Source organism: Xenopus tropicalis, chromosome 2, assembly GCF_000004195.4.
Source record: "Xenopus tropicalis strain Nigerian chromosome 2, UCB_Xtro_10.0, whole genome shotgun sequence".
Taxonomy (NCBI): domain Eukaryota; kingdom Metazoa; phylum Chordata; class Amphibia; order Anura; family Pipidae; genus Xenopus; species Xenopus tropicalis.
Window position 1 is genome coordinate 47357397 of NC_030678.2, and position 25269 is coordinate 47382665.

The window sequence follows — 25269 nt, forward strand, 5'->3', positions numbered from 1 at the left end:
CCACTGTATATATATATATATATATATATATATATATATAATATTAAGCCCGCACATCTCTCCTTCTCATTACACATTGCTGCACTTGGTACCCATATTCACATTATTCACATTGCCCCATTTTCTATGTCTTTGTTTCCCTTATGTCACCTATTTCCACTTCTTCTATTTGATGGGCATGAACCCCTGCTTTTCTGCTCCTTATTGTACTCACCCAGCTTTTTACTGCTGCCTTGCAGTACCTTCTGTGCATATGCTGCTGCCCTCATATTCACTCTTCCCTTTTGTTCTCATGTTGGGCACATACCACTTATTTTCCCCCCTTTGCTTACATGCTTACATTCTCCTGCTGGATATCCTGGCTGTACCTTCTGTGCATGCACTTTGTTGTTCAGCCCTACTTTGATCTCTTCTGCCTACATATCTTCCTATGTTGTTTATGTTCATAATGCACTCACACGGCATCCCTAGCATGACCACACTCCTACTCTTTCTCTACCTTTCTGCTCTTTCTTCACTGATGTTTGAAAAATGGCATCATAGTTTTTCTTGTCATGTTTATCATACCTGTAACACTTGTCCCTTTCTGTGAGTGCATGACAGATGTTGGACTTACTCTGGTCCCTTCTCTATAAACCGTTGTTGCAACTTTGCTCAATTTTATTTCCATTCCCAGTGCACTATATGTAGATACTGTGTGCATGAACAATGGCAACAGCTTTATTCAATTACAAAGTACAGAACAGTATCTGACTGTAGGAAGAGCTTTTGTTAGTACAATTCCCTTCTGAAAGCTGCATATTATAAACTTTTGAAGGGCAAGGGGTCAAGACAGTCCTGTTTCCAAAATAGAGGAGCTTCATAAAGTCCTGTGTATGCATGTGCAATATTTTCCTGCCTTCTAAAGAACTTCCTCCTGCCCAAAAATTGCATATAGTGGGTTTTATTTCTAAGCCTATTTTGAATACAGTTTTTAAGGAATCCTTGGCTGTTACTGAAAATATCACCTGCATACAAGGCTACTTAAAAAGGCACACGTGTGTTCAATTAATACCAATAACAATGATTAAAAATATTATTAATAATATTGTTTAACAAGCGCATATCAATGGGGCATTATAAAAGAACTGCCATAGCATAGGGAATTGTTTACTACATAATCACTTTACACATGAATAAGCCAGTCATTTTGGCAGTCCTCCAGGTCCCCCCTTCCCAAAGGGTCTTTAACTGATGTGTAAAACATTTCACATTGCTGCATGCTCTGCCTGGTCTAACTGTTCTCATGGGATCAGGAGACTCCTGATGAAGACATTGTGATGAAATACTTAGAAGAAGCCAGACTAACCCAGTTTAAGGAAAAACCCAAGAGACTTTAAAAGATCAGTTACATCAAGCAGAGGATGCTGCAAGAAGAGTCACATTTCACATCAGTTATGAATGATCAAAGGACTTACCCACCCGATGCTCAGTATTTATTTAAACTGTAACTTTGACTTTTTCCCATAATATTGCTATATTTTTTCACTAAACTCCTGTTAGTACTACCCTTCTGATTTTTTTTCTACCACATTTAATTTGAGCTGTCCTTTACAGGAGATTGCTATGCTTTGATAATCCCTGTATTGAGGTTGGGTCTATGTTTTCATTTCTGCAAGAAGCTGTTGCCTTGCTCTGTTGTCTGCCATCTAGTTTATCAAACATAGTGCTCATCTAAAGGATTGAAAATGAATGATGAGCAACTACTAAAAGGTGCACTCTTGTGCCATTTAGCACTCTAGCACTTGCACCCTGGGAAATATCAACCCAGACCCGCTCCCCACCTTAAATTATAGGCGCTCCCTCTGTTCTTCCCCTGTGGAATGTAGCATTAGGTATTCCTTGTGGAGGACCTCACTACTGGGGCTAGGGGCCCCTGGGGTGGCAGCCACCAGCCCCAGGTGTTCCGGACCACCTAGTCTGATGATGGTTATGACAGAGGCCAACCCCGCTACTCAACCCTGCATTGTTGGGGGACAGTGCAGCAGAACTTCTGGCTAAACTTTGCTTTTTGTTCTCCTTCTTTTGCATTAAAAAACTAAACACTTCAATGTAGAGTAATCATATTGTATATTTCAGCATTAGGTTTCCTTCACATATAATTTCTGCTACATACACCATTGATCACTTAATTCTGTAAGGACATAGAGTGCTGAATTCCTCCATGAAAAACTGCAGGACAAATGTTCCTTCTATAAATGATTAATGCAACATATAAACCATGCACTGCATCATAACGAAAGTAGCAGCCAGTAAGTTTTACAGCCCCCTGACAGCTGAGCGACTTTATATTTTCTCTCCTTTGCAGGTACTCTCAGCACTTGATATTCTCCAGCCACCTCATATTGATTATTTTGAAGAAATGTATCCTACACTTTTTGTTTGGTTTGGGGTAGGTGTGATCATTTGAATAGTTCATTCAATTTAGTCTTTTTTCTCAATATATGTGTTAATAATAATTATTTTTATCTGTTACATGTCATCAAAAAGAAGCATATTAAAATATAAATTTAGAATTATTTTGTTTTCAACCCAGAACAGAATAATCTACTGAATGCATAGATGATCTAGACATAATATGTTAGGATTTAAAAGCTTTAAGAGGAATGTAATGTTTTATTTCCTACATCTCTCACGATAAGGCAAATACCATTCAGCAATATTTTAAATAAATGTGGAGTATTTTATACAATGTGGAGCATGATCATGCTGAGCTGTTACATATATGTAATATTAATTTCTCAATAATATGTCCAGTGTGTTATTTTTCATTTAACAGTTTTCCTTGCAGTAATTTTTTGGCATTCCTGTTCTATTGTGCATGACTACTTGGGGGAGTTTTTGTAAATATCTAGAAAATATCTAACCCTCATCTCTCTTGGTTTTATAGAGGAAAATAAAAGCAAGGTGAAAAACCTGTAATCCATGACTACAAAAATGTGTCCTTAGCATCAACCTACATTAAAGCAGTCAGTGAGAATTCATTTGTATTTCTTTTAATTATGACTGGATCTCCTTTACTTCTCATACACAAGATCAGCCTTGCTATGCTTACTCTGCTTTACTTTCTCTCTGGTTATAAAGAATTAGCAATAGCAAATCAAATTTTTCTTGGACCCTAAGCTATTTGGCCTTCAGATTGCAACCCCCCACCCCAAGCTACTGCTACACCCCCACCCTCCACAGGTGAAATTACTGAGATATTTAAAAAACACTCCTCTCTGGGTTGATAGCATCTGTGTAATAAAAGAAATGGCTTTTGCTTTGCAAGGACACTTGTACATTATGTCAAAGAAAATAAATTCCCTATATGTTTCTGCTCAGGGCAACAAACACTTTCCTTTAACGTTATACTGTAAAAAAAATGCATAAAAGGTACATTTTGTTCTTTTTTGGGTTGAATCAGGGTTAATTAATGTTTAATGTTTTATTGATTTTTAGTAGACTTAAGGTATGGAGATCCAAATTATGGAAAGACCCCTTATCCGGAATACCCTTGGTCTGGAGCATTCTGGATAACAGGTCCTATATCTACTGATCTTACTTTATAAACTCTAAGGAATTGCAAATGAGAGCTATAATTGGCTGTTTGATGGCCCCTATGTTTACTGGAAGCCTACAGAAGGCTCTGTTTGGCAATTACTCTGGGTTTTTTTCCAATTAAATCTTGCCTCCTAACCAGAAATTCAAAAATAAGCAGCTGCTTTGAGTCCACATGGAGCAACATCCAAAGGGTTGGTGAGCAACATGTTGCTCCTGAGCCACTGGTTGGGGATTACTGTTCTAGTCGCTTGTTCTTTTTGATTCTCAGTCTCTCATTAAAAAATAACAGAGCAAGCACAACATAACAAATAGCAAGGTCCAGTTTAAATGAGAGTTTTTCTCTTTGAAGAGCCCATACTTCATGATGTTGGTTGACTTCTTAGTTTTGAAAGGGATTTCCCACATTCTTACCATGGGGGGCAATTACTAACATTTATTTATTTTAACTATTCAGATTTTCTTGTGCTAAGTTGAAAAAGTTGCTGTTTTTGTGATTTTTCCTTGACTTTTTCCTTGACTTTTTCCCCACACATGCTTTTTCAGTTCAGATTTTTTGATAAATTTCTGATATTCGTGGAAATGAGTTTATCTGTAGTTTTAAAAGAAATGCAATTGAGAAAAATTCAAGTTTTAGTAAATCTGCCTCCAAATGTTCCTGTAGTAAACTGTAATACTATAAAGCACCAAAAAAGAATAACTAATCACTCTGTGATAGAATAACCTAGCCATAGGGAACCCATTCAGCTGAGTTAGTGTCTAAAAATCATTATTACATTCATTTATATAGTGCCAACACTTTTCCAGAGTTGCCACTTTTGTGATAAACTTGTACCAGCAGTGTCAGGCCAGGGGTGGGGTAATGACACAACAGAAGCAAGGAATGTCTGGATTGTAGAGAGCTGCCTTATCGGGAATGTGTTTTGAGGGCAATTTAAGGAGGGCCTGGGGAAAGGGGATTACAAATTTCCTGGTGTATTGATGGTAAAAATATTTTTATACCAGCCTTGGCCTCCGCTTATGATTTACCAATTACAAGCCAGGTAGAAATCTTATTTTATAGTAGAACAGGTATGGAACCCATTATCCAGAATGCTTGGGATCTGGGGTTCTCCGGATAAGGGGTCTTTCTGTAATTCGGATCTTAGTAATTAAACCTAATAGGATTGTTTTGGCTCCAATAAGAATTAATTATATCTTAGTTTGGATCAAGTAAAAGGCATTGTTTTATTATTACAGAGAAAAAGGATATCATTTCAAAAAATGTAATTATTTAATTAATATGGAGTCTATGGCAGATGGCCTTTCCATAATTCGGAACTTTCTGTATAATGGGTTGCCGGATAAGGGTTCCATTACAAACCATTACAGCGAGTAATGAGCCCTGCTTATAAGGACTTACAAATTAAAAAAAAAAATAACCGTCCAGTAACATAATAAATCAACCAGTTGTCAGTGACTGTATAATAATAACATGAAATCACTGCCTCTGTCCATTTTTACTGTTAACTACATGTACAATCTCATAAAAATGGTGGTGAAAATTCCAAAAGTGTGCTGTTTTCTAATGTTGGGGTTTTTATTCTTGGCCTATTACATTTTTACTGTTCCTTAATTGGTATTTTATTGTTGTTCTTCTCTTCCCTTCGTGACGAGAAGTTTATATCAATTATGTGTTTAGTTATTTACAGAATAAATGATAAAATATTTTACATGGAATTAAGCAAGGGTGGTGGTTTTGGGTTTGGTATAAATAGTGAATCTGTATACAGTAAGCTAGTAAAAGTTTAAATGTGCATTGTTACCCTGTAATAACTTTATTATGGTAGGTAAAGCATAGGTCATTTATAAATCTTTTAACAGTATTGACTGCATATATTCTGCTAATTGATTTAATCTTTCCTTAGGCTATGTCTCGATTCTCTGACATGTTACATTATTGCACTTCACTGTTAGATCTGTTATGATATCTATGAAATGATATAGCAAATGCTAAGGGAAAAGATTTGCTGCTCTTCGGTTGCAATTATGCTATATTTTTATCCTTGCTTCTCTTCTGCCACATAGTTAGTGCTATCAGCCATCTCTTGTTGTGTAATTAAAGTTTAGCGTTTGACATTGACATGTCATTGCTGATTTAAGAGAAGAGATTCTCAGAAAGGATGATCTGTAAAATTCCATTGGATATGCTGGATTGTATGCTTAATCAAAAGGAATGCTTTTCTCAGTGTATTGAAGGGGGGGGGGAAGCATGTTTGCCAATTAGTGAGAATAATCCAGTCTAGGGAGGCGCATATGTTTTTAGTCCACAGAGAGAAAATGAGGGATTGAGACTGGTACAAATTATTATTTACATCCTGTACTTTAGTTGATTTAAGATATCATGTCAAATTAATGTTAAAAAGCTGAATTACTTGTGCTCCCCTGATTAAAATACAGTATAACCACCCAGTGATTGAAATGGTACATTGCTTTTTATTTTAACCAAGCATTAATTCTTGAACCCAGGCAGTACCTTGTTCTGTTTTATTCAACATTAAAATCTTAAGAATGCCTTTATTTCACGTGCCAGCACTAGTGAAGAAAATATAGGAATATGTGGCCAAAAGCCTAATTGGTTTTAGTGAAGTTTTCGTTAAATTTCAACTTTGTCATGGGAGTCAAAGAGGGTCAGTGAAAGAAAAACATTTTTATAGCTTTTCCCCTTCTATGAACACATTGCAGTCACCTCCAGAACACTGTTCAGATATGGGACCGGTAATCCAGAATGCTAGAGACCTGGAAGGTGTAGGGCGCTGCCTACACTGAAATCCCATGGGCGCAAGTTCACCTCGTAGGGCTCCAGTACATGACTCTGATATAAAATAAGACACAGTTTACATGCATTTATCTCTTAAAGGAGAATGAAAGACTAATAGAGAGTTAATCTCAAGCTGCAGGTATACCTTCAGTTCTCTCAGTAGTGCCCTTAAGACGCCAAACAGGAAGAAAAAAAACCGCTTAGCTGTGTAAAGAAAGTTCCCATAATGCCTCACTCCTGCACCGAGACCCAGACCTGTGTACATGCTCAGTTTGTAAGACTATGAGGAAGCTTCTTGCTGAGATCCACATTCCTAAGGGGGGGGGGGATGAGAGGGGAGAGAGCTGCGTGTCTTAGCTTTAAAGCTAACCTCATATTTAATAAATGGCACTAAGTTTGCCCAGGTGCAGTAACCCATAGCAACTAATGAAATGTTTGCTTTTTAAACTGGTTTAGACCAGTAAATGTTACCTCCTAATTGTTTGCTATAGGTGATAATAACTGTGGCAAACTTTGCTTCTTAAATCACACAACCCCATAAGTGTCATGTATGCCAAAGCAGAATGATTAGCAACAAAACATGACTGAAATTTGTTTTCCAAGGTTTTTTTCATTTATTTTCCTTTGCTGGAAAGTTTTTGCCATCCTGTGGAAGTATAAATCTGCTTTAGTAGAGATTATGCAGCCTGGCAGCACATGTACAGCTGTACTTAATTCAGTGTAGCAACTGTTGTTTTCCGTGGGTTCATAGCTCTATTGACTGAAACTGGCACATAGCAGTAGAACAGTACAACCATCCTTGTGCAGAACTTCCCATGCGTTTCTCCTAAGCTCATAGCACCACATTGCATTAGAATGTCACGAATGTCAGACAGTTCACCAAATCTTAAGCCAAAGTATCTTAATAGGAGAACTCAAACATAATTTACATGCGTGTTTTTTTTTATAGAATTATTTTCTTGTTTTCACAGTAAAACATATTTCAAAAAAATTTTTGTACAGTTACAAGTAAGTTGTTGAAAACGGCCTTCCATAAAGCCAAGCCTAAAAGCAAATGTAACAGGAATCACTTCCACCTAACCTTGCTGTCTTGGAAAGGCTTGGTGACTTTTACATGATTCTTATAGCTTAAAGGAACAGTAATATCAATAAATGAAAGTTTTAAAATAATTACAGTATAATGTACTCTTGCTCTGCACTGGTAAAGCTGGTGTGTTTAGTTCAGTGAGACTCCTATATTTGATATAAATAAACCATGAGCTTAGTCATAAGGGGAAGCCATTCAAGCTAAAATAGGGCTAAATGGCACTGGTTAGATAGCAGATATGCTTTGTAAAGTACAATGCGTTTAGTTCTTAAATAGGAATCTAATCCAATTGTATTTTGAGGATATCTGCTGTGTGACATGTGCCTATTCTCCTTTTTCAGCTTGAATGACCACATATGTTAATATTCCAGCTCCAGACAGCTGGCAACTTTATCTTTGAAAACAAATGGAACTTAGTAAAATGCTGCATAACAATTTTCAAGTTATTTACATGCATTGTTCTCGATGCTAAAATGTCATCCCAAGAACTCCCAAAATTGTAACCAGCATTGCTTGACACTGTGTTTACCCGCTGTCACCTACCATCAAGCAAAAACATCCTGTAAGTCCAGTAACCTAGAATAAATAAAGGTAAGGAAATTAGCAAGGAAAGCATATGTGATTTCCCTAACCCCCCTCCCAATATGCGTATGTGTTGTTAGCAGAATATTTGGTTCAATAAATGTGACAGTCCCTTTTTTTTGCTGACATGTAATGACTATGTTTATCTTTTGTGCTGGAATAAGTCTTTTGTTTGTTTATACAAATCTTTCTATCCGCATATCCACCAGTGCATTTGAATGTTACGCAGAACTGGTTATCTGTGTGAGAGGTAATGTTCTAACCATAAATACATTTTGGTAAAGAATACAGAGAGTTTAAATAAAATAAAAGCACTGTAAATATACAAGCAGTGACTTCAATGAACAGGCTCCCTTTTTTAGCTTAGAAAGCAGAATCTATGACACATGTACAGTATTGGCAAAAAAGCAAGTAATTGTATTTTATATAAAATAAAATGTTGTGCATTGACAGCATTACTGCTAGCAGATCAAGGTTACTAGTGTACTAGTGTTTCCAAGTATATAGGGCTGCTGTCTGCTTTTTCATGTACAGGTATGGGACCCATTATCCAGAATGCTCGGGACCTGGGGTTTTCCAGATAAGGGATCTTTTCGTAATTTGGATCTCCTGCCTTAAGTCTACTAAAAAAATCATTTAAACATTAAATAAACCCAATAGGATTGTTTTGCTACCGATAAGGATTCATTATATCTTAGTTGGGATCAAGTACAAGTTACTGTTTTATTATTACAGAGAAAAAGGAAATCATTTTTAAAAATGTGAATTATTTGATTAAAATGGAGTCTATGGGGGATAGCGTTTCTGTAATTCAGAACTTTCTGGATAATGGGTTTCTGGATAAGGGGGTCCAATACCTGTATAGCAATTTAATAGAAAAAAAATTATTCAGTTCCATGTTCCATGTAGCTTGAGTTCCCAGACACCACTCTTATGCATTATATCTAGTGATGCGTTTTTCCTGTTTAAAACTTGATATGTGTTTGGGTTTCCTCGACCAAGCTTTTGCTGAGCATTAAGTCACCAACAGAAGGACTGGCCTGAGAGAAGAGGCCAAGGTTATGGGGGCATAGGGATTCTTTGTGTGGATAAGCTAAAAATACTTGTCCTTTACTGCAACGTGTCTCCTGTTGCAAAGGCTTAGGTGCAGGGCTAAATGACATTACGTATGGAGGAGATGCAGACAGCAGGCACAACTCTTCCTTCAGGCTTTTAAAGGGGACATATTGTGTAAAAAAAAAAAAAAACAAGAATGTACCATTACATATATACTCTAAAAATTGAAGGGATGTGCTTAAAATTATGTGTTTCATGCTAATTTATTGCAAATTTCTTCAAAAACCCTGCTTGTCTTGCCCATCTGTGCCGCTTCCTGCGGCCTACTTCCCAGGCTGTGCAGGGGGACACTCAGCACACTGTATGATGGCAGCTAGGCTGACCTAATGGGGAACTGAAGCCTGTGTTTGTTTGTGTGACTTCAGGTATGTGAATGGCTATTTTCTTTCTACTGTGCTTTTGGCAGGGACCGTTCAGGGTCGGACTAGGCCGCCGGTACACCGGGAAAAATCCCGGTGGGCCCTGGCAGCTCAGACCCAACCCTTCCCAGCAATCCCCCTGCCCGACTGTTCCTCCACGGATGCGTTACATTTATGCGTGCTCGGGGAGGACGTTGGGTGGGGGCGGGTGGTTATTATATATTTATTACTTTAAAGCTCTTTCATTTTTTAGTGTTACTGTTCCTTTAAAAGAAAATAATATCTTTTGTGACTCTGAAGCTTCTAATGACAGACAAGGAAGCAAATCCTTGTCTTCCTGATATGCTTCCTTGTTTTCGTACACCACTAATCGTTGCATTAGAGGGGAGTCTGAAATAGGGTATCTCATTGTGAATGTTAATGAGACTGTCACTCCATACAGTGTAGCTCTGGCCCAACCCCACGGCTTGATTTGGTAGTGCAGCCAATACTTCAGATGTGAGCATACTGCACCATTTCTGAGAAAAAATTAAAATGGCAGCTTTGGTAGAACTATAATGGAAATAGAAACTTTAGTTTACTAATGAACGGGTGTCTGGTTTATGCTGGAAGATAAATATAATAATACACTGTGTCAGACTTCGGTGCCAGGGACACACCAGAAAACCTTAGACCACAGGGCCACTCTCCAGGCTATCTTTCCTTCTCACTCACTTTAATCTCTTAATCATTATTTTTACATACTATTATCTCTTTTTCTCCATTTCTTCTCACATATAAATGAGTAATGGCCATGGTATAGGCATACAAGGCGCAAATGGTTGGGTGAGCAGGAGGGCCCACTTGACACCAGGAGTTCTGGTATCCCAGTGGGCTAGTCCGACACTGGTAATACTGACACTTAGGGAGGATTTGGCAAGTACAAAAGGCCTACCGTGCGCTTCTGTGTGAAATGCAGGTAGCAGTCTGCAAGGGACTGGAAAGATCTTATATTAGCTTATATTATCAATTATCAATTTTAGTACATCCTAAATTAGAATGTGTGTATTATATTGAAATAAAGTTGTTTTTGATCAAGGTTGATACAATGAAAAGCGCAGGTGGAAAAATTGAATTACTAGAAAATGTAATTATGTGGCGGTAGCTTTCTACTCTAGCACTGGCCGTTTGCTGCAAGCTCTGATGTGTGGGTTAGTTATTTAATATATGATACATTTAGTAAGGACATAAGTTATATTGATGCATGGTTTTGTGTCATGTCCTGTTAATGACTAGCCATTCTTCCTAATCTACCAAGGCAAAGCTGTAATCATACTAGATCCTCCAAATGGCCAAAATACCTTAAAAACAGCCACAGAAATGTTATCTTGGCGGGAGAAATTTTCTTAGGCTTTCTATAGGAAATTCTCAGTTGTGGGATGAAAACACAATTGTAGGTTGTGATATTTCTGTTTATTATTATGTAAATAAATGGCAAAGCAACTGTACATTTCACATTGTTTAAATGTATTGTAGTAGAGTTTAGGTATTGTGCTGCAAATTGCAGAAAAACCTCCTTATCCAGAAAACCATGATAAATTGTTATATTCTAAAGCTATAATGTGTATGTTTGTGTATGTATGTTTATAAATAGCAAGATATAACCTGTGGCCGTCAGTGTAAGGAAAGGAGTAAGCTATTTACACCGATGATGGTACAGAACCACATATTTTCTCTTCTGCATATTTTGGACCTGAATAGAAGCTTTAACCCTCTTGGGCACCATCTGTTGTAGAGGCTTGCCACATTTGCAGGCAATGCGAACATCAAACAAGCTCTGTATTCACTCCTATTTTGATGCCCTCATTAAATTACCCAGAGACAATAATCAGAAAGCTTCTTTTCAAGTTAATAGCACCTTCGAGTCCCTTTCAAGTGAGCTCTATTTAATGCACAACAGACCTGGAGTGGTGCAGGTGCCATTTTAGACCCTCATTTAATTTAAGCTGATTTGGTTGGCCTGGCAACAAATAGAGGCATATGGGAGACATTATGCAAAAAATACTGATTTCGGAGGATATTGAAAGCGACTAAATGGAAGCCTCATTGCAAAGTGCACAGTAATGAATTTGGCTTTTCCCGAATGCATTGAGTTCAGCTTAAAAGAAAAAAAAAATGTTAGGTGAAATTGCCAGTGCCTGAAGTGAATTTAAATAACACTTGGCTTTATTTTAAAATCAGGCATTGCTCCTATAAAATTGCTTTTTTGCAGTGAAAGCTTTTTCTGCGGGGCATTTGTCTGACCTACTAAACCAAAATCATTGTGCCGTGTATAATGTTTTGCTTGCATTTTTACTTGAAAATAATTGATTAAGTTTGCAGTTTGGTTCAATCAAAGCCCAAAAGTTAACATTTTGAGCTTTGAAAGATTCATGCCCCCCCAGTGCCTATATTGTTTTGATGACTTTTAGTTTCTTTGAAATGTTTAATAAATATATTTTTGGGGGATTTTTAAGTATTTATAATTCAGTGCTAGCCTTGTTCTTTCCAGTCTTTATTGTCACATATATATATATATATATATATATATATATATATATATATATATATATATATTCAACAGCACTTTATACAATGTACAGTATTTAATATTGTTTATTTGAAAATACACATGTGTTAAACATGTTATATAGGGTCATTAGTGTCTGGCCATTAAGCTTATGAGTAGCTACTAGCAACAGCTGTTTTCTTATAGGCTTATAAGATAGCCTCCATTGCTGCTTTGGAGTGCTGGATTCTTGTGTTTAATTCCAACCAGTGCACTATCTGCATGGAGTTTTTTGTTTTCAGCATGTCTGTGTGGTTTTCCTCCTGGTACTCTGATTTCCTCCCAAACCTGAAAAACATGCCAGCAATTTAATTGGCTCCTAATAAAAATGACAAATGTGTCATATGGCACTAAGTAAATAAAGGGAAAAAAAGCATTCAGCTTTCAGGTCATGGTTGAAGTCACTCTTAAATGAAACCACAGAGCCTTTCCAGACAATTCATTAATGATGCCAAATTTGCATCTTTATCATTTAAAGATTAAATTTCAAATCAATAGGTACACTCGCCACAGTTTGCGGAAATAAAATCATATATCATGGGTTGTGTAAGGGTACCTTCTGTTTATACATGTAAATATTTGCATTTTAGGTTTGCTTTCCTTTAAATTAAAGTTATGCTGTATCACATGGAATTCTTAGAACAGACTTAAAATGAAATGGTAAGATGATGATGATGATGATGGACATAACATTTTCCCCAAACATGCTACTTTCTTTAACACAAGGCTCAGATATGTTGTCACAGAATTAATGCAGAGTGACCTCCATAAGATCATTGTCTCTCCTCAGCCGCTTAGTTCAGATCATGTCAAGGTTTTTTTGTATCAGATTTTAAGAGGTAAGTTGGGCTTTACATGCATATTTTCTCTTCGGAAATACAAGTATGGGATCAATCCCATATATGTATTTGGAACAATTGTCTTCTTATTGCCATAAGACTTTTAACCTCAACCATTCAATATATTGTATTTAAAATGTCACAAGCAACGAATATTATGAAATGGCGAATATCCTTAGAAATGGCGTTTTGTGAATTTCCTATTGCTCACTTAAAGTAGAATATTAAAGGTTATTTGTAAAAAAACACAGATTCAGCCATGTATATATATATATATATATAAAATGCCAAATGGAGAGCACACCAGAGGATTTTTTGCACTACCTTGGTGCCCGAGCGGCGTTTGTAAAATAGCATAGAAAGGTGTCGGCACTCAAAGGGTTTCCACGATCATATTGAAGAGAATACTCATGGGTAAATGCAAACGGTGAGGTTTATTTAGTCCTAAATGAACCTCACCGTTTGCATTTACCCATGAGTATTCTCTTCAATATGATCGTGGAAACCCTTTGAGTGCCGACACCTTTCTATGCTATATATATATATATATATATATATATATATATATATATATATATATATATATATATACAGTGGCTTGCAAAAGTATTCGGCCCCCTTGAACTTTTCCACATTTTGTCACATTACAGCCACAAACATGAATCAATTTTATTGGAATTCCACGTGAAAGACCAATACAAAGTGGTGTACACGTGAGAGGTGGAATAAAAATCATACATGATTCCAAACATTTTTTACAAATAAATAACTGCAAAGTGGGGTGTGCGTAATTATTCAGCCCCCTTTAGTCTGAGTGCAGTCAGTTGCCCATAGACATTGCCTGATGAGTGCTAATGACTAAATAGAGTGCACCTGTGTGTAATCTAATGTCAGTACAAATACAGCTGCTCTGTGACGGCCTCAGAGGTTGTCTAAGAGAATATTGGGAGCAACAACACCATGAAGTCCAAATAACACACCAGACAGGTCAGGGATAAAGTTATTGAGAAATTTAAAGCAGGCTTAGGCTACAAAAAGATTTCCAAAGCCTTGAACATCCCACGGAGCACTGTTCAAGCGATCATTCAGAAATGGAAGGAGTATGGCACAACTGTAAACCTACCAAGACATGGCCGTCCACCTAAACTCACAGGCCGAACCAGGAGAGCGCTGATCAGAAATGCAGCCAAGAGGCCCATGGTGACTCTGGACGAGCTGCAGAGATCTACAGCTCAGGTGGGGGAATCTGTCCATAGGACAACTATTAGTCGTGCACTGCACAAAGTTGGCCTTTATGGAAGAGTGGCAAGAAGAAAGCCATTGTTAACAGAAAACCATAAGAAGTTCCGTTTGCAGTTTGCCACAAGCCATGTGGGGGACACAGCAAACATGTGGAAGAAGGTGCTCTGGTCAGATGAGACCAAAATGGAACTTTTTGGCCAAAATGCAAAATGCTATGTGTGGCGGAAAACTAACACTGCGCATCACTCTGAACACACCATCCCCACTGTCACATATGGTGGTGGCAGCATCATGCTCTGGGGGTGCTTCTCTTCAGCAGGGACAGGGAAGCTGGTCAGAGTTGATGGGAAGATGGATGGAGCCAAATACAGGGCAATCTTGGAAGAAAACCTCTTGGAGTCTGCAAAAGACTTGAGACTGGGGCGGAGGTTCACCTTCCAGCAGGACAACGACCCTAAACATAAAGCCAGGGCAACAATGGAATGGTTTAAAACAAAACATATCCATGTGTTAGAATGGCCCAGTCAAAGTCCAGATCTAAATCCAATCGAGAATCAGTGGCAAGATCTGAAAACTGCTGTTCACAAACGCTGTCCATCTAATCTGACTGGGCTGGAGCTGTTTTGCAAAGAAGAATGGGCAAGGATTTCAGTCTCTAGATGTGCAAAGCTGGTAGAGACATACCCTAAAAGCCTGGCAGCTGTAATTGCAGCAAAAGGTGGTTCTACAAAGTATTGACTCAGGGGGCTGAATAATTACACACACCCCACTTTGCAGTTATTTATTTTTAAAAAATGTTTGGAATCATGTATGATTTTCGTTCCACTTCTCACGTGTACACCACTTTGTATTGGTCTTTCACGTGGAATTCCAATAAAATTGATTCATGTTTGTGGCTGTAATGTGACTAAATGTGAAAAAGTTCAAGGGGGCCGAATACTTTTGCAAGCCACTGTATATATATATATATATATATATATATATATATATATATATATATATATATATATATATATATATATATATTCATAAGAAGTTATAAGTTTAGGTCTTTTAAAAGTCAACTTTAGCATCCTTGTACTATGGTCAGCGGGTTGTTGATGTTGACTTATTATACCTCTTTTTTTCAACATTAGTTCAATGAATAGGGCTTGTGCTGAACATATTTATTACCTATTGTTTAAATTAGGAAATATGTTTTTGTTAACACTAAACAGGGCAAATTCTGAAACTGAAAGTAAAAGCATATTCTACTTTTCTATTCATAAAAGGCACAATAATGAAAAATCAAACCTTAAGACTAACAGGCTATAGGTAAGGGGGTGGGTAAGGGAGGGTTTGTTTATACAGAGGGCTTCAGTGGATGCTGATTAATTTTGACTCTGCTCCTAAGGACAGGAATTAGAGGGTGCGTTTACTTTTAATTTCAGAATTTTCAATGTTTAGTGCAAGAAATGTATTTAAAAAGTTGTTAAATATATGATAATATAATGTGTGAAAAACTAGGTAAATAGTATGTTCAGCAAACAATTTATCCATAAGACTAATAGTTATAGCTAGTAAGTAGCTATAAAATAAACATGATTGTAAGCAGGATCAGTAGTGCTTAATAAAAAATAACTTGGTTTAGGTAAAATGTAGATGGCCGAAAAAAACGTCTGGTTTTCACAATGTATACCTTTTTCCAAATATCTTAGAAATTAATAACAAACATACTTTTTTTAGGTAAAAAGTATACATAACAACTGTCTTTTTAGTTATTGTGTTTGCAATTTAGTTTGTGTTCTTGTATTGGTTTTTACATGTATTCATTACTTGTCATTGTTTTTTAAAAGAATTAGCCAACATCTCTCAGTTTCAGTTAGGTTGAGACTTAGCAGGTTCATCCCATACTAGAAACCCACACCAAAACTGTAAATTAAGGATCGGATACATCAGAAAGGCATTGACGTCCGTCACCTGAAGACCTTTAACAGAAAAAAATGTCATTATGACTTGGGCACTGTGTTCAAGGCCAGACCTGGCTTTGGTTTTTATGTGTCTGAAGCTTAGTGCTCATATTGTGATTCATGATTAAAAAGGAGAACTGATAAAGAACTGTGAGGATAATACCTCTAACCCTATTCGACAAATTCAGAGTTTGTATTTATAGAGTGTTATCCAGATATGACGTTATAAGAATATTGCAACATTATTCACTCCTGCACATACCTGAACTGCACTTATTCCTTTGTATAGCATTACTATTAATGACTGCTATTCGGTGAAACTAGAGTCTGGGTATGCATAAAAGCCTGCACTTTTCCGAAGATTCTTATACACTGACCATTTCTGTATTTACATGGTGGAGGAGGGACGTAGCAGTTTTTTTTACAATGGTAATCTACTTGCTTCCTATATTTTCCACATTGACTTGAATGGGTTATGACTTATTTATAAACCATATATATGCCATTGGGTGGCATGAAAGGAAATCCACCACTTTATACATTTTCCACTTATTTTCCACCACTTTTTACACCAGTGATTGTTATCACTTGCCTTATATCCCAGGTTGGTTTTCCTGTTAAGAGAAAACCACACCAGACTGGGATAGCTGTTAAGAGCATTTCTCTTCCTTCTTCTTTCTTCGCAGTAGAGTGAAAAAGCCATTTCTTTTGTTAAAGTTTGGCTTTTCATTCTTCTAAGACAGAAGAAGGAAGAGGATCCCTCTCTCGCAACTGCCCCAAGCTGGTGCCGGTTTTCTCCTAACAGGAGCACCAACCTGGGGTATAAGGTTAGTGACTACATTTACTGCCTAATATTTTGGCACCCCAATGTTATATACAGATATTATTATCCAGGGGTTATTGGTCAATATAGTCAAAAGTAGACATGTCTACTACATGTCCTCTGCATTTTCCAGAGATCACACTGATTTTTCCCCGGTCATCAGCTGTTATAGCCCCAGTCACCATCTGTAATTAGTCTGACCACAGTGGTCTTAAACACGTTATGTACAGTATAGGATTTTTCTTCAGTAACAGATCATTGAGGTATCTTAGCCATGCAGTGGAAACCACAGTGCTGTACTGAGCCCTGTCTTTTATTCTTAGTGATCTGAAAGTGGGCCTGCTAATTATAAAATTGTGAGGATTTGGTTAAAATTAGAGATGCATATAATCTAGGATTCTGTTTGGCCACATCCCACCACTTTTTGCAGTGTTTAGCTAAACCCTTAAGCTGATGCCACACGTGACTGATTCTTAGCTCGTGTTTATTCCTAAAGAGCTACTGCATCGGCCCAGGTGAAGGCACACAGAATGGATTTTGGCACTGAAACACATAAGAGGGCTGATGATTTTGGGATGATGCAAAGCTTGTCTTAATAACTGTGCACAAATGGGCTCCTGCCTGCTTGATGTGATTGTGGATTCCAAAAGAATAAAGGATACAAAATTTAAATTTATTTAGTTAAATTAAGTTCATTAGTTTTGCCCAGCTAGAACAATAGAATACGATTTGAAATTATTTCTTAGGGTGACAGGTCCCCAACAAATGAAATTGTAAATATGGTGTGAATACAAGGAATATTCGTTAATGACAGAGATGGCCAAATGGTAACTCAGTTTGCCCCACCTTTGTAATATTGCTTGGCCTGTGGTACGCATTAGAGTGAAAGGCTGTTTGATAAAATGAGACTGCAAGATATATATATATATATATATATTTATTTTTTTAAAGTTTATGTTGGTCTGCCCTAATAGAAACTGGGCATATCAACAGATATGGAAATCATCATTTTAAAAAAATGCAAGACCTTTCAAAATTGAAAGATAATGGTGAGCTTAGATGGAGGAGAAAGAGACCTAGACTTTACCTGTGCCCATATAGTGATCAGAACATGGCCGTCATTTTTACAGATCAATCTGTTCAGTGCTTTCCGTGCCCCTGTTGTGTGGAGAGAAGTACTACTTGTATTTCTGCGATTGGAGCATTGAGTGCCAGCTAAACAGATGTACTTGAGATAGTGGATTTGTTTGGCAGCAGGGATTAAATAAAGTGTATTGGGCCTGGTCTGGTATCAGAATAAGCCCTGGCAATTCAAGTAAACAGAGGCTCAAACAGCCCCCACCAGCCCACTAAGTAGTGACTATGGCATCTTACAGCAGCCCCTCTGGCATTTGCCTGAATCCACAGACTGCCAGTTCAGGCCTGAAGTGTATATTGAACTTAGTTTTAAAAGAAGGAGGGTCAAGTGTAAATGATTGTTATTAAAAAAATAAATCAAAAGACTTTGATCCTGGCACACAACCTTATAGGCCAGTTTGACATGAAATGGGTGATCTATGACCTGTTTGGCTACATACATAGTGGGCCAAATAGCACATACATCTGATGTTCCTCTTTCTGTTGGACTGAATAATCATGTGGTGGGTCTGAGATGTCATCTGGTGCCCACATATCCTACATAATCAAATGTGATCATAAAATGACTTCAAAGTCAGTCCAGGTTAGCTGGAAAAGCTCTGGTATTTACACATACATAACATGTCAGTCATACACAATTGCCGTTCCCAGTGAGTACATGATAGCAGTTAGAACTCTCAAGTGTGCCATAATCTTAAAAGCCTATATATTATTTAATAGGAAAATGTGCTCGTATACACCTATTGGAAAGTGAAGAGGAGTTCCTGTAGCTGAATATTTGCTCATTGATATAAACTGTATTTTAGCTTTCAAATCCAACACCGTCAACCACTTTACCATTTTTGTTGTCTACTAAGTGTTCAGCTTCAGCTGGCATCTAGTCACTGCTAACATAGGCATTTCATAAACGCCATTATTCAATTTGCATGTGTTATTGACATTTATCATGAATTTAGTGACATTGCCTGTAACAGGTATGGTATCATTTTAATCAGGCTAGTGAAATATCTGCAACAAACTCAAGACATTGTCTTACCCTATTATTTCTTTACAGTTGTACTGTTGCTACCCCTCTTATATTCATACATAAATAACTGTTCTTTACATTTGAGCTATTCGATTTTATTTTAGCCTGCATGACATCCATTATGTTTCAATTTATTTTTTCCATTTCTCTCATTAATGTTAAGGTCTGAAGTATTTGCATTCAGCTGGCATTTTACATCGAGATATTAAACCAGGGAATCTACTTGTGAACAGCAACTGCGTTCTTAAGGTAATTTTATTTTTTTTTAGTTAAGTTTAAAAGACAGTCAAAATTAGCTTAATTATTTGGAGTCATTGAAGTAAAGAAAACTTGTATCTATTGTGTGTATGTGTGTATGTGTGTATATGTGTTATCTACACACACATATAGATACACATATACCAACCAAGGATTCAACACTCACAGGTCTTAACCAAAAATTAGTCATTTATTGTGGGAAGATTAACATTTTCACTAAATTTGCAGCCATTGAAAAAGGAGAGAATATGTTTTGAATTTGTACTTTACTGGAAACTTTGTAAAGGTATCCATTTTTCCATTTGCCACTAATCATTTCACTGTTTACAAATGAGACATTATCTGCCAGTTCACTGAGCACATTGTTTTACCAGGCAATACACAGTGCAGGAAGTAGAAAATATAGGGCAAGTAATACCTACTGAAGGTGAGTTTTGAAATAAAGCTATGGTCTTCATGTTTACAAAGCCCTTGTGGTTAAATAATTAAACTGCATCCCCTCCCCTTATCTCATAATAAAACTAACTTGCTTTCTGAGGGCTCTGGCACACGGGGAGATTAGTCGCCCGCGACAAAGCTCCCTGTTCGCGGGCGACTAATCTCCCCGAGTTGCCATAACCTGCCATCCCACCGGCAAAAATGTAAGTCACTGGTGGGATGGCACACGCGGCGGTCCCACCGGCGACTTACATTTTCGCCGGTGGGATGGCAGGTGATGGCAACTCGGGGAGATTAGTCACCCACGAACAGGGAGTTTTGTCGTGGGCGACTAATCTCCCCGTGTGCCAGAGCCCTGACACTTTTGGTAAGGAATGGGGGACTTATTGCTTCTATATATTTGAATCCACAGTAAACGCTTCATACCAGAATGGGATAGTCCAATATATTTCATTTTAGGATAAAACATTCTAGTCCTCTATTCTAGTCACAGATGTTCACATCTTGGCATGCTTGAAGCCAGCCCCACATTCAGATACTGTTGATACTGCAGTAACAAAAGTCAGTGGGAGGGGCACCATTGTCTCATATTCAGTGCCTGTATGGTGGGTTTGACGAGGCGACCAATATCGGCAAAAGCTTTGGATATCAGTTATCTCGTTGATCGGTGGAAAATTTTGATTGGCAGTAGGTTCATTCTGAATCATCAGATAGGGTAGAATCCTATTGTTTCTACCTGCATATCTGACCATTCAGCTCTAAATATTAGTGGAGTAGATGATTAATCTTTTCTGCAACGTGTATGTCCACCTTAGAACCTGCTGCATATTGAAGGGTTGCTGTCAAGCCTTCTGACTGTACTACTGTCTAATACAGAATGTAAAAAGAACTGCCACATTCACAAAAGGCTTCTGTGAATATTTTGCTAGTTTCTGTTAAGTCTATCCAAGCTCATTCCGTTTCCCTGTTCCCTGTGTCATCTGTATCCATTTATTTGATGTTTGACTTCAAAAAGTACACAGTAGGAATTTCTTTCATGTTATGTTTTAAAAGATTGAAAGTATCATTTCATTTCATGGACTCTTTGATTTTGATATTTAGATTAGCGTTTTTACACTGCTTTTCGGATCAGTATGGGTGATATCTGTTGAAAACATTACATTTAATGATAGCAATATAAATAATATATAGACTGCCTTAAACAAACACATGACAGCCGACATTGCCTTTACTCCTATTTTGTTTTTAGGTTACAGCAGTAACTCTAAAACAAGGCTTTTGTACAACGATAAGATAAAGTTTTGGTTTTTTTCACACCTCTATTTCGTTTGTGCTTTTTCAATTTAGATTTTTTGATAAATGATTGACATTCATGGAAATGAGTTGAGTTGTGCTTTTAAAAAACTGTAAAACTACAAAAATCCGAATTTTAATAAATCACCCCCCCCCCCCCCCCCCCCCCAAGTGTCTGAAGCATGGAGAAACATGGTGAACGAAATAACTCAGAATTGCTATGTAGCTATAGACCTTGAAGAGTTTCAAAGACAAGGGGTCAGAGCAAGGCTGTTGATTCTCTATACAGAAAATCTTGTTATTTTTTTGATTACAGCATTGAACATTTCTTGGAATCATTATTAGTATTAAAGGTAATGGCTGGCCCAATAAAAAACTTTATTATCAGCCAGTTTCCAGCCTAATTACAAACCTTTCCTCTGAACAGAGCATTCTTATTGTTAAATGTTTTTTCAAGGGAAAAAGCACCAATTTCAAATACAGCAAAGTCTTAGAGCAGAACAGTGGTTCTGTGCATGTTCATTAAATAAAGGTGCAAGATACCCCAAATAAGGCAGCTTCGGCTAGGTCCAGTGGGCTCTAAAATTATTATTTTGCCCTCTAAGACACACAAGCTTCTGTTCATATACTTTTATATTTGCCATGTCTTCAGTACAGTTATCGGACTCCTTATCTGGAAACCCATTATCCAGAAAGTTCTGAATTATGGAAAGGCCATCTCCCATATACTCCGTTTTAATCAAATAATTCACATTTTTAAAAATTATTTCCTTTTTCTCTGTAGTAATAAAACAGTACCTTGTACTTGATCCTAACTAAGATATAATTAATCCGTATTGGAGCCAAAACAATTCTATTGGGTTTATTTATTTTTTAAATAATCTTCTTAGCAGACTTAAGGTAGGACATCCAAATTACGGAAAGACCCCTTATCCGGAAAACCCCAGGTCCCGAGCATTCTGGATAATGGGTCCCATACCTGTACATTCTTTTATACCTTGTACATTATAAATGGTGGAGATGCTCTTTCTGCAGGGAACCCTGCAAAACTGGTTTTCAGGCTTTACCACAGTTTATTGATGGGACTCCCTGCCTTGGCATCCCCTGTCTCAATCAAGACAATTTAGATGAAGCAACTAAAAATATATATAGCTGTATTATGCTGAATAGTCTGTTCCTCATCGCTATAAGATCTTTTAACAATGGTATAACGCCCCTGGAGCTCAGAAAAGGAAGAAAAGGCTAGATGATACCTGCCTCAGGTGGGGAATATAGAAAAACATTGCCAACTTTTTCCACATGACATGAGCTTGCCCTACTATATTGAATTTTTGGTCCCAGGTGATGCCATTTCTCCTGATGTCTCTGGGAGTCTGGGAATTTTAGTTGATCTGGTGATCACTAAGTAAGGATATGATTTAACCTTGTACTGTAATTCCTCTAATAAAACTCGCATATGAAGCTAGAGGAACCTCAATTACAGTGTGGATTCCCTGGTGGGAATCCGGTCCAAAGGAAATTACATTCTATAGACTATAATTGACTTGATGTATCCCATGTTGAAATCATGTAATGGCCAGTGACACTCATAAGTTATGTTCGCTATTTATAAAAATGTATCTATAAAATAATTTTGCCTTATGCTTCAGAAACCTTTTGAGAATGAAATTCCATGTTTTTGTAGCATAAATTTCCATTTTGGTCTCTAGGCAAAGACCTTTATTTTTGTATAACAAAGTTTGCATATCATGCTACATGGTTTATTCATACACATTGGGGTAATCTTGAACTGAAGATCCTTTTTTGGGGCCTGAACTGGGTTAGTGTGCTAGGAGGTCAAATTTGCTCAGAATCCATGTGGACATTTGTAAATCCTTGTGGCCACTTTATCATTGGTAGAATGTATTTATTGGCCAAATGAGTGTTTATCGTGTTCAGGCGGATACTAACAATTACATGAGGGCCCATTTAGCCCACTATGCTCTATTTTTGGTGAACTGGCTACTGAGCTCTCAGTTCAGTTGATGGGATCTGTCTGCATGCTGATGTATTTGAAAGGAGTATATGCCTCTTTCTGCTGCTGGTTCAGTGATAATACAGATTTACTAACCATCCTATTAAGCATGACTGGTATATTTATGCCGGAACCTCTGTATTCTACTGGACAATGTTCATACCACTTCATTTGATTTACCTGTTTCTAGATATTTAGCTATGTATTTGTTTTACTTTATTTTGTGATTGGGTGATTATACAAATTATTGCTTTGTTCTGTGAATTAAAGAGCTTACCTTTGAAACAGAAATTATACTTTTGTTTTCAGATCTGTGATTTTGGATTGGCAAGGGTTGAAGAACTTGATGAATCTCGGCATATGACTCAGGAAGTTGTCACTCAGTATTATCGGGCTCCAGAAATCCTCATGGGGAGTCGACATTATACCAACGCTATAGACGTCTGGTCTGTAGGATGCATTTTTGCAGAGTTACTTGGGCGAAGAATATTGTTTCAGGCTCAAAGTCCAATCCAACAGGTAAATGTGGTTTTATCATTGACAGAAATGTTATGTCTGTCCTCCACATGAAATGCTTGCTTTAAAAATATACAGTACTCGCCAAAATGAATGGCAAAAAAAGTCAACTATTATTGTAATTTTTTCACTGGAATTGTCACTATTTCTCCACCAGCTTATTCTTTTATTAGGAAAGTTCTTTAAATATAGCTATACTTTATCTTAACAGTGGTAATACACACATGATATCATACTACACCTCAGCACCTACACAACAATATTCATTATTATTTATATAGTGCCATCAATTTACGCAGCGCTTTACAAAATAGAGGGGTACAAAAGACATAACCGTTAACATATACATATAAACAATTCATGGTGGTTACATTGAATGAGGATCGGAGACACTACGGGGAGGGCCCTGCTCGCAAGAGCTTACATTCTAAAAGTGAGGGGTGAGACATAAGGTCAGGGTTACTAGCATGGCGTTGGAGTTCATGTAGGTGTGTAAAGTGACAGTAAGTGCAGAGTGAGAGGTGAAAACCAGTGGTTAGTGAATGTTTGGGGGTTTAGGTTATAGGCTTGAGTGAAAAGGTGAGTTTTAAGAGAACGTTTAAAGGCTTGGAGAGTCTGGCAGTGCCTAATGGGACGGGGAAGGGCATACAGCGCGTGAGAAGTCCTGGATGCAAGAGTGAGAGGAGGTGATGAGTGAGGAGGAGAGAAGGAAGTCATGTGTAGAGCAAAGGTTATGTCACATGTGCCTTCATCTATGTCTGTATGTAGGTTTTTTGATTGGGAGTCTTCCAGGAGTTGAAATGTTCTTTACAGTACATGGATTCACTAAATTTGCATTTACTTTACTGTGTGAATCCAATCCAGCTGCACATTTGTGTAGTGACAAGCTGTCTTAGTCCCTGACCTGAAAATAATCTTACCTTTTAAATTCCTCACATTAAACCTGGGATCTACGAGCTGTAGCTCTTCAATTGCTGTATAGTTACAACTCTCCGCAGATATGGCATATGGAAAACTATAGCCTAGCAATATCTGGTAAGTCAACACTTGAACATCCCTGCGTTAAACTAAGTGCCAATTTTACAGGACACAGGCACAGATTCAAAAATCAAATAGATTATTTGTACAGTATTGTTCTTCTTTCTTTGTATTCCTCCTGTGAAGCTGATTATGCTACTGTGGGCACACTGTTATGTACTGTGCATTTTTTAGAAATGATACATGTTTATGTCTTGCCATGAGGAATGACAGATTCGGGTAAATGCACACACATTTAAACTGATCCACGTTTGTTGGATTGGCTTGGAGAGGAATATTAGGTATGGTTTTTTAAACCCCATTAAATATTTTTCTGCCTTGTACAGTAGTTTATTTTTATTACTCTAAAAAGTGGACACATCCTTTATAGAATCTCATTTAATTAGTTAATTAGTATTTTAATTAGCATTATTAGCAAATACAGATACAGTGCATGCTGTCCAACAAGCTCTTTTACGAATACATTTAAAACGAGTTTGCCAAGGACAGATCCTTTAGTTACTCCAGTCATTAGCGTTGGTCCCGCTAGAAAATGTTCCATTGAACTCTGTCGAAGCAGAAATAATAATTTAAAGCCTAATATTT

General features: G+C 37.3%; 1 protein-coding gene and 1 long non-coding RNA gene across 2 annotated transcripts in view; one reads left to right on the forward strand and one right to left on the reverse strand.

Annotated features, from left to right (window-relative positions):
* nlk (nemo-like kinase) overlaps positions 1-25269 on the forward strand; it is a 112720-nt gene that overhangs the window by 65504 nt on the left and 21947 nt on the right. Inside the window, 4 exon segments of the mRNA NM_001123413.1 lie at positions 2348-2403; positions 12843-12949; positions 19291-19376; positions 23440-23649. Of these exon segments, the coding sequence (NP_001116885.1) occupies positions 2348-2403; positions 12843-12949; positions 19291-19376; positions 23440-23649 (459 nt within the window).
* On the reverse strand, positions 12140-23491 carry LOC105946523. Its single transcript, XR_001169958.3, has 2 exons — positions 23408-23491; positions 12140-12398 (listed from the first exon to the last, which is right to left on the reverse strand). It is a non-coding gene; the product is annotated as an uncharacterized LOC105946523 (long non-coding RNA).